Here is a 10,535-nt window from a genome sequence, read left to right on the forward strand (position 1 = left end):
ATGGGCAGAGGAGTGCTGCCCGACAGAACGACAATGCCAGCCACATGGGCAATTTTAAACCTTCTATCAGGCTTACTAGGAAAACCAAACACAAACCAGTGAAGTTTAATGTATTTCACATTACCGGACACATCCTAAATGTCACCATTCCAACACTCGTTACAAACAATCCAGTGTGCATCTCGAGGACTACCATGAGAAAGACTGTGCAGTTCTCACTAGAGAGCCTCATGCAGATGACTGCTGACGTGGTGAGACTGTGGACATGAGGAGGCCAAATAAAACATACCAGGGTTAGTTTTAACTGTGTCCTTTCACTCCTGTTCACATGGCCACTTTCTAAGTTTAAAAGCTCAGATGGGACTTGTGTTCTATCCCACCGGATGTGCTGGTCTAGGACCTCTTGTGCCAGAGAGGTGTCCAAAGGACAGTGGAGCCCGGTTCTGAGGATAGAGCGCTCAGGTGGATGGGCTTCCACCGGCCACATCTGGCACAGGTGGAGCAGCAGCATCGACAACAGTAATGGTCAGACAGCGACCCATGAGCTACTGCAGGTATACGTGGTGGACAGAGTGGTGCCTCACGCAAATAGCTACTATGACAAAGGGAGCAACCTGGCAGGCAGGGCCTCCATCAAGCAGTGGAGACAACGGGGTAACGAGGGATATGGCCAGGACAATGCTTCCCACATCGCTGCGGTGGTGGCCCTGCCAGTAAGGCACCCTGGACCCCTCCTGAGAAAATGGCCAGGGAGGGCTGAGGAATCAATCCTGACTGCAGGGGCCACAAGCAGCATGTGCTTCTGACCAGGGCACCCTGGGATTAAGGGTACCACAGTGGCACTCAGAAGAGAACCTAATAATGCCCCAGTGTGAACCTCCTGATCCTGATGATGTGCTGGGTTATCCCAGCCCCGTGCTGGAAGGAAATACACCATTGTTGTTTGGGGTTGAGAGGCACCCCCCTCACAGGATGGCCATGGGCACTACCTTGCCACCTGGCAGGAACCGGGTGATCCTGTCACGAGCCTCATCAGCAGCATGCTCCACCAAGGCCAGCACGTGCTCCTCTGCGGTGCTGTCCGTCAGGCTGCAGGCGTTTCCCTCAGGCTCAAACACGCAGCTGCATGGCAGGAGCACAGGCACATCACACACCCACCCCCACCGGTCAGCCCCCATCCTGGCCTCTGCCAACACACCCCTCGGACACGGAGGGCCAGCAGGGGCAACTCAGAGCACATCTCCACTCCTCTTACATCTCAAAGTGTTCCTCTTTGCTCCAACCATAACAAGACACTTTTATTAAAATCAAGCACACATGTAAGCCAAGTAGACACTCTTAACTTTTCATGTCTCAATCGCTTCAGTCACTTCCAGAACAAAAGAAATATAAATTGACAGAAGCCACATTAGTTACAAAAGCAGTAAAGGCACTTTCAGAAAAAGTGAGAAAAACCCTAAAGGGTTGGGCACAGCACTGGCAGCAGAGCGGACAGAAGAGGCCCTGGAGCTACTGACAGCTGGCCAGAGCTGCGGGGCAGGTGCAGAGCAGCTCCCGCCACTGTCCCCAAGTACCGGCCCAAGGGACAAGCTGAGACTTCTCAACTTTAGCAGCTAAGTTAGGTGCTGGGCGTAGACCCAAGGGGTTGGTCTCCCTCCTGCAGAAGGTTCTAGAGGTGGATGGGTGGCCCTGGGCTTGGGTCTGATAAGGTTCTACAGTCGGGCAGAATCTGACACAGTCAGACAAGCCTGACTGTGAGAATGACCAGGCTCTTGCTACTGATGTGCAGCGTGGCATCCTAGAGACCCAGCACAGAAGGAGCATCCAGAGCTCATGGTTCGGGGGCTCCTCAGCTCTGGGACTGCATATCAAGCTTGGCCTGTGACACACACTATGTGTGACGTCAGGCAAACGCTGGCACAGAAGCCCAGAGCACTCTGCTGACCAGACCACAGACTGTGAGATCTGGAGATCCAGAGGAAATACTGTAACTCTGCCACTCTCTCTAAAGACCCTCAATCCCACAGATGAGGCAAGAAACCTTAGCACCAAGATCACCCAAACCCAGCACAGCAAGACCCTCCCCTTGAGTCAGGGGACCGAGGAGACCAGATAGCCACAACCTGCAGTCAACATTCCCACAGCAGAGAGAGGGTGGCAAGCGCATCAGCAGTGCCAGGAACACACAGGCCTCAGTGACCAACCTCTGAGCCTGAGGTGGGTCACCCCTTTTACCACCAGAATGAGGCGCCCAGAGCAGGCATGACCAAGCCCTCCGCCTGGTCACCTGTGCAGCATCCCGCTGCCCCTTCTGTTCAACCCGGGGGAGTCCCCCCCCAACACACACAGGTCAGAACAGAGCGGCCACCAACTGGACACAATTATGAAAGAAAACATACTAGAATTTCCCTAAAGCTCTTTAAAACCAACTAATGACGCAAACTTGAATTCAGTCTCAGTACTTAGCCACCACGAGGAGACAAAGGACCTTGCAAAGACTCCTCTGGGTTTTGGATACAAAGGAAGGGGGCTCCCTGAAGGACCACCACAGTCAGCTCGAGCCTGCTTCCTCCTTCCACAGCTTCCACCTTCCTTGCCCCAGGGCTGCGCCTTCCCCCAGTCTAGTGTCTACACAGCTACAGAAGCAAGGAGCTCAGGGAGTGTGCGCCTGTCGTGGGGCAAGAAAGAAGCCCCTGCCCCCCAGTGTTGGCTGCCTAGAGCAGGCCCATTGTGTCTCCTGTGCTCCGGGGCAGCGCAAAGCCGAGGCTGCCAACAGGTGCTGTGTATGGGATGTGGTGGGGCTTCCTGGGAGCGAGGGGCCAATGAATGCCAAAAAGCAGCACACATGTGGCAACAGTGGCCACTAGTCAGCAGCAGGTGCTCCACAGCGTTGGCTGAGGGGCTCGTTGTGCCATGCCTGGCCAGGGATGCTCGGGGCTGTCTCAGCCCCTCTGCCTCCTGCATGCATCAGTGGGACAAACTGTTCTGTGGTTGTGGGATGGAGGTGTGACAGCACACAGACAGCACAGGTCAGAGCGCAACAAAACCACTGCCCAGAGCTGCTCTGTGGGACCCCGGAGTCTTCTGACATCTCCTGCTAACTATGGTGACACTACCTATGTACAGTCACCTCATTCTTGAGGTAAGCAGTGTCACTTCCGTCTGAAATACAGACGCTCCTTGATCTACGATGAAGCTACGTCACGGTAAACCCACTGGCTGTGTGGAAAATTCACTTAGGATGCCTCACCGAACATCACAGCTTAGCCTAGCCCACTTCAAACATGCTCAGAACACTCCCATTAGCCTACAGTTGGGCAGAATCTAACACAAAGCCTACTTCATAATAAAGTGTTGGATATCTTGTCGTTTTCTGAATACTGAAAATGAAAAGCAGAAGGTATGAGCACTCAGAGTAGGGTTTGTACTGAACGCATATCACTTCCTCAAAACTGTGAAGTCGAAAAGCCCCAAGTCCCACCACCGTAAGTCGGGACTGTCTCCCAGGTCTAGGGAAGCACTGCAGGAGAGCACTGCCAGGTCCCCAGCGCCTCAGAAGGCCTGGGTATAGGACCCACACCCCCGGACTCTGAAGAACACGCTCCTCCCACCAGGAAGAGCCTGCACATGCAAGATGTCTGTCTCCCTCACCCACTCTCACCAGTGAAGCACCTGCTTTCCTGACTGTGTGTGCTCAACTCCGAGAGGCAAACACATTTCCATGGAGCCTTTACCTGATAACTTCTCTACTTGGCTTTTTGGACTTCTTGGCAGTTTCTACTTGTACAGGTACAACTTCAGGAACGGGTTCCTCAACAGCTGTATCTTCATTGCCCAGAAGAGCTGCCTGCTGAGAAAAATCCATGTCCTGCATAAACGACATGCTGCGCTTCAAAGCTAACAGCCGCTCCTAGAATCAGAAAGGACAGAGCAGCAGGGACTTTACCTCTCCCTCACAGCCAAGGCACCATGACGATGGGATGGGATGGGGATGGCCACAGCCTCACCTGGCCTAAGGGCTAACTTTCCACGGCGGTGCAGCGGGAGGTGGTCACGGGGGCTCAACACCAAAGGGTGCGGCCCCCTGACTGGATGGTGACGGCTCAGAGCCAGCAGAGGGGCACGGGCCAGTGCGGCATGTGCTGCACCTCACCTGCACTTGACGCACACAGCCTGGCTCACGCGCAGATCTGGGAAGCGACTCAGGCTGGCCAAGGAGGACAAGGACGTCCTGCTTGGATTCAGTGAGGCACCCACACAAAACAAACCCCCAAGACTGGCTGCAATCCAGTGAGACTGACACCCAGGCTCGAGATCAACAGAACCGGAACTTTCCACCAGCCCTAAGGAGACATTACAGCTAAGTCATGGGCAGGTGCATGAAGGGAGAAGGCCACGGGGAGGGCAGCCAGGGACATCTACCCTAGAGCAGAGGGGTCAACACCATGACGGGAACAGATGGATGGAGCGTGCTGTTCACTGTGACTTTCTGTTTAGGCATGAGAACGTAGAGCAGAGCCCTCGCGCCCTCTGGCTCGCTGCTGCCGGCGGGCTTACTTTGCTCATCATCTTAAAGCCTGCATGAAGGATCTTCTTGGCGAGCTTGTAGTACACAGTGTCTGGTCTGTTGTACGTCATGGCGTTATCACACATCAGTTTGAAATCTGCCTGGAAAGAAGAAAGAAAGAAAAGCCAACCAAGTTTGGGACACAACGTGGACGACAGCACAGAGCTCTAGTGGAGGACAAACTCAGCGCTCTAATCTAAAAAACAACTTTTAAGAATGCAGGGAAATTTTCATAGTTGTTCGCTGGTCTTTACTTGCATGAAAAATTTTCCATTAAAGAGTTAGTCAAAGTCTACAACTTCTTTCTGAACACAATCCACACACTCTGTAAGAGGAAAAATGAGGATTTCCTGTGCTTCCTTCTCTTCTCCAGCCCTCTCCCTACATTTGGGAGAAAATCAGACATAAATAGGAATGAAAATAAGTAAAAATCTGATTCTTTCAAGTAAAAGTTGAGGGACAAAGTATAGGTCTGGGGCGCAGTCATGTCCTCTGCCTCTGGGACTTTCCCACAGAATAGAATTTAAATTCTGAAAAAGACTTCCCACAAGTAAGGACACCCTTGTTAAACAATTCACAGTACCTTATTTGGAAACATTAGTATTTCACTATCACAACAAGTTACTCGGCATGTGCCTCTTGCTTGCGAGTGATGTCAGCAGCTTACAGAATGACCCCTGAAGCCAGCCCCACTCAGGGAGCGCGTGCCACCAGGGCCTTACCAAGTCACTGTTCCCAAGCCCCACTGCCGGCACTGTGCCAGTGTCCCCAGGACAGGCACGGAGGCCACGGAGCCCTGTCCATCACACATCCCACTTACTCCCTTGTTGGGGACACGTGCCAAAGTGGACACTGCTCACCTCGCAGCTTTATCACCAGGCAAGTGGCCAGGGAAGGGTCTACAGCTAAGAAATGTGGCGAACTTTAGGGCATGGACTACTGCTAATGACCTGCCCTCTGGCTCTGCCTAATTCTCTCATAAGAATTTTCTTTCCTTTTCTCCTACTCTCCTTTAGTCTGTCGCGTTGTTTCTGTGAGTCAGCAAACTCTTCCATAAATGTCTCCAATAAATAAAAAGTCAAGCTTTTCCAAAGTTAATACAATCTAAGAAGTAAACCTAATGTCTTTTTCTAAATGATATTAATGCCAAAGTTACCAAGCATTCATTCTCATTTTCCTCCTGGTTTCAAAGTCAATAGCAATTTTTAACTCTCACAGCCGGTATCAAAAAGCAGAAAGACTTAAGAGCAAGTCCTCAGAAAATATAAAAATTATTATTCTAAAAAAGGTAAACTCCCTATTATTACGAGACAAAGCCAAGAATTAGAAAAATCAAGCTTCTAAAACTATTCTCAAACCAGGCCAAATTGGACACATCATTGCTTGAATCGACGTGTCCTATTTAGGCCAGCACAGTAAGCAAATAAAAAAAGAAGCACATTTCTAATAGCACGCAACATAATTTAGCTTCTAGACCAAAACAGAGATGATGTTTACAAACAATGCATTTCCTTAATGCTATTTTTGTGACACATTACTCAAACCCAGAAACACCCGTGAATGCTCACCACTGGAAGTGACCTAATGTGAGTGAGCTCATAACTGGACATAAACACAAACAGCTTTACAAAAATTATCTCAGGAAATGAAATTAATTTACCTTAAATTCTGTGACTGACTTGTACTCATTAGCTACAATTTTGTCTTTCATTGTGCCAAAATCCATGGGATGTTTTATTATCATTGAATATCCAGGAGCAATTGCATCCGTGACGGGAAAAGCAAAAAATCCATGAGGATCTTTTCTGAAAGCAAAGACATCTGTAGTGAAAAACCCTAGATTGCTAATGGTACAAAATTCCATAGAATCCATAAGTTTGATACGACTGACCAAATTTTAAGTTTGTTTCTTAAAAATAAAAAATTATAAAATGTGTATGCCTTTTGAGATGGTGATAGGTATTTTGGACACAATACAAATTCCATGAGTGTCTGACTCCTGTCACTGTCCCGGCTCCAGCCATGACATGCACATACAAGCTGTCTCTGACGCTTTGCCTCATGCAACCATCCCTGCTCGTGGAGCTGAGGGTCCACGAGCCCCACGGCCCTGCTCCCGACTGCCACTCTGCACAGTCTATCCCCCACTGCACTGGGAGTCACCTAGTGATGGGGGAGGGGGACAATACCTCAGAGCAAAGAAAGAGAACACTGCACACATCCCCAAGCACAGGCTCTTTAGAAGCACTCAAGGCTCACCTCTGGAGCTGGCGGAGGAAATGCTCCAGGAGCTGCTGAATGGGTGTGCTCTCGCTCTCAGCTGACAATTTTTAAAAAAAGTAAAAAAATAAAATTGAACAGAAAGATTTTGGTACTTCACAGAGCTCCGATTTCATGGTATTTATTTACCTATTTTGTGTCTCATAGCACTTTAAGCAAGAACCGAGTATACAAAGATAAATAGGACTCAGCTTGGCAAAGGAAACCCACAGCACCCCTTAAGACCCCTTAACATGCCCTTAATTCAACAATACAGAACTGTCACTTATCAATCCATTTTCAGCTCATACCACTACTGGCCTGGTACATCCTAGACAAGGCATGAAACAGGAAACAAGGGCTTTGAACACAGAGGCTGATCCTGGAGTTGCTGATTTCCTCAACTTCTGGTTATGCCTCTGGTCCTCACTGGCAAGATGGAGATAAAAAAACCCACACCATGTGGGGGTTCTTCTGAGGACTGTAGTTGTTAACTACATCTCTGAGCCCACACTCCACCTCAAAGGGCAGTTCCCCAACAGTGATGATCTTAAGAGTGACCAGGGTATGTGCCAGAAAGCAACATCTCAACATTATCTCTTCAGGCATACTGTAGGGATGGGGACATGTTGGACATAGAACCTCAAACAGGTAATTAATTACTTCAAGTTAACAATCATCAACAACTGTTTTAACTTTTGAAATATATCCATCTAACTAACTGGGTTTTGGCCCTGATCTCCTCTACTCACCAACATGCCTGGCCACAACCCTGTGAACGATACCATGGCAATAACTTGTACAGGAGAGGGGGTTGCCAGAAAACAGTATCCTTTCCCCACAATGGCTGCAATATGTAATACCTCCTGTATCCCCTAGTAAATCGGAGCTGACCATACGCAAAATCAGGAAAAGAAATGCCTGAGGAACAAAGTGACCAAAAACTCAGAGGTCATGAGCACTCCAGAACCTTCCTCTGGTCGAGCTGGCATGGTTTCTGATGGCCTGAATAACTGACTCCACACTGGTCTCCCACACCTGATGTCCCAGTGCCTGGCTGCCTCAGTTTCCCTGTAATTTGGGAAGCACTGATGCTGTGGGTCTGTAGGAAGAGAAACTCCTTGTGAGTACAAATGCGCCAAACGTGGAAAATCATGTGTGTGAAGGTTGGGGGTGGGGGGAACCCAAAAGGTAAGACTTTTGTCAGTTGGGAATTCTAGCCAAACGCCACCCCTGGTCAATGGTGCTCGCAACAGACATTTCAGTGAAGACTTCCAATTTCCTTGTTCCACCCTACGGTCACCTCAAGCAATTCCACACCTACCATTCAGGCCCTTAGGTCCCTTTTTTCCAATGGGAATTATCTGCATTTTCATTGACATTCACATCTTTTACAAGTTTAATTGACAGGGGCTACTCTCCTGATGCTGCTATATTTGGGATAGGAAGGGTAGATAAAACTAAACTTTTGGACCCAGGCTTCGTATTCTTTCTGTAAAAGCCACATAAAAAATAGTCAAGGCTTTGACAACCACATGCTTGATCTCTGTGGCCTACACCTCTTTGGCTCTCTTTACAAGTCTTTGAAATTGTATAACCATTCTTAGGTCAGGAATTAAAAAAAAAAAAAGGAAACTTAAAAAGGCATCAATCAGTACTTGACTGAAGCCTGCCCTAGACGCTCAAAGACAGCAGAAACCCTGGACACAGGCAACAGCTGGTGTGAGGCACTGGAAGAGAAAACCCAGTTCTCTTCTTTTCCATGATTCTCCCCAAGAGCAAAAGGACATGCCGCCAGCCCCTGGGGTACAATGACAACACTCCAGCACTCTAGGAAAGCCTCTAGAAAGACAGATGCTTGCCTGGCTGTGTGCGGCAGGCACGGATGGGTCGATCAGGGGGCGGCTCCACCTCCACCTTCTTCCCAGGGTCGAAGTCGCCAGCCTCGCCCTCTGAGCCACCGTGCTCCCTCTCTCGCTTCCGCTTCTTTTCCTCCTGTGAGGCGGTTGAGGGGACAAAAACATTAAAGTCCTGGGGTCTCACTTAGAAACTTAAACACATCTGCCTCAATCACACCCTCAGCCCACAAGGGGAGACGCAAAGCTATGCGAGAAAGCATACTTGTACTGAAACCCTTCTCACTACATGCTCTTCCCAATGAAGACCCTGCTGCAGGGCCGGCCAAGCAATGACGCCCAAGGCGCCTGGAACCGAGGCAGCTGACCTACGTGGCCTGCACTCTGCTACACACTAGGCGTCCCTCTGCCGAGGCCAGGCCGGCAGTGCCATCTGCGTCCTGGGCACCTGCTAGCAGCTGCTGCCAGCCACGCTTCCTCACCTTTCGCTTCCTCCTTTCCTCGTCATCCAGACGCTTCTCCTTCTCTGACTTCTTCTTCTTCTTTTTCTTCTTCTCTCTGTGCCTCTCTCGTTCATGGTCTGACCTATCATCATAGTAACTGGAGTCGTGACCAGACCCTGAGAGTTCAGTCACCTCACTGCCCCCAACCTTCAGGACCAGCTTCAGAGGCTTCTCCAAGGGCTTGTCTGCATAATCTGCGGAGACACAGACGGTGGCTTTCTCCGGTGCCGAGGGGAAGGCACTACCCAGCTGGGTGGCAGCACAGGGCAGAGGAGCTGGTCTTGCCAAGGTGCAGAGCAAGGAGCTACCAAAACCGCCAAGTAAGGACGGAGGAGCAAACCACGAGGGCTGCGTGCTTCCTCTCCCTTCCTCTCTCCATTCCCTTCTGCAGGGAGCATCACGGGGGACGCTGTGCGGGGCACAGTTCACATTGCCCGTCCAGAGGAAACTGGGACCTAGGACCTGGAAGCCAGATCCCTGCCCCCGTGGCTTGCCACAACCACCTGTGCCGCTAGCACCGGATGAGCCACTGCGGGGGGGGGGGGGGGGGGGGGGGAAGGCAGGGCCCGGGTAGCAGCAAAAAGTCGCGCTCCACCGCTCTCCTCCGGAGGGTGAGGGCCCTGGCCGGTGGCCCTCGTGCAGGAGCCTCTTCTGGAACCCCCCAGCCAGGACCCCTCCAGCACCCACCCGAGCTCCCAGGTCCTCCGCCTACGTTCCCGGAACCCCCTCCCCCTCGGAAGGCCGGGACTCCCTGCGCCCAAGACCCCGCCCGCTTTCCGGGCCCCGCCCCCCACCTACGTCTGGGCACCCGACCCGGTGTCCGGGACCCCCGCCCGCGATACCAGCCCGACCCACACCCAGGACCCCAACCCCCCAAGCCTGAAACCCCCGCCCCCGACCTGGAACGCCGCCCTTGTTCCCGGGACCCCTGCCCAAGACCCCGCTGATGGTTCGGGACGCCCGCCCGCGTGCCTGAGACCCCCACCCCGCAATCTTGGGCCCCGCCCCGTGCCTAGAACCCCGCCCCCGGGCGCCCGCCGCGATCGCCCGCCCGCACCGCCCACCCTCGTACGACGAGCGCCACTCGGCCTTGTGCTTCTTGTGCTTCTTGCCCATGGCGGCGGCGGGCCCGGGACGCGGATCGGGAGCCCGCCTGGGCCGCCCGGCACGGGGCCGAGAGCCGCTGCGAGCCCGGCCGGAGCGTGGCCGCCCCCGCCCCCGCGGCCCTGGCTCGCCGCCCGCGCTCGCTTGGCCGAGGCCGCCGCGCCCTCCAGGACGCGCCGGAAGCGGGCTCGCGCGGCGCCGCGGCCGGAAGTGGCCGCGCCGGAAGTGGCCCCGAGCGGGGCCGGG

The 10,535-nt window shown here is 52.3% G+C and overlaps 1 protein-coding gene across 5 annotated transcripts in view; it reads right to left on the minus strand.

Annotated features, from left to right (window-relative positions):
- The window catches only part of BRD9 (bromodomain containing 9), a 30,025-nt gene extending 19,637 nt beyond the window's left edge, over positions 1 to 10,388 (minus strand). For 2 of the 5 annotated variants that reach the window (XM_063085481.1, XM_063085484.1), the window contains exons 1-8: positions 10,250 to 10,388; positions 9,165 to 9,379; positions 8,689 to 8,821; positions 6,827 to 6,887; positions 6,228 to 6,372; positions 4,558 to 4,668; positions 3,735 to 3,910; positions 990 to 1,122 (exon numbers count right to left, since the gene is read on the minus strand). In XM_063085481.1, coding sequence (XP_062941551.1) covers positions 990 to 1,122; positions 3,735 to 3,910; positions 4,558 to 4,668; positions 6,228 to 6,372; positions 6,827 to 6,887; positions 8,689 to 8,821; positions 9,165 to 9,379; positions 10,250 to 10,301 — 1,026 coding nt within the window. In that variant the 5' untranslated portion in view covers positions 10,302 to 10,388. Of the gene's footprint in view, positions 1 to 989; positions 1,123 to 3,734; positions 3,911 to 4,557; positions 4,669 to 6,227; positions 6,373 to 6,826; positions 6,888 to 8,688; positions 8,822 to 9,164; positions 9,380 to 10,249 lie in introns of those variants that run through there. The other 3 variants (XM_063085483.1, XM_063085482.1, XM_063085485.1) reach the window with 3 other exon arrangements.
- Between the last annotated feature and the right edge of the window lie 147 nt (positions 10,389 to 10,535).

This window comes from Cynocephalus volans, chromosome 2 (genome assembly GCF_027409185.1).
Source record: "Cynocephalus volans isolate mCynVol1 chromosome 2, mCynVol1.pri, whole genome shotgun sequence".
Lineage (NCBI taxonomy): Eukaryota > Metazoa > Chordata > Mammalia > Dermoptera > Cynocephalidae > Cynocephalus > Cynocephalus volans.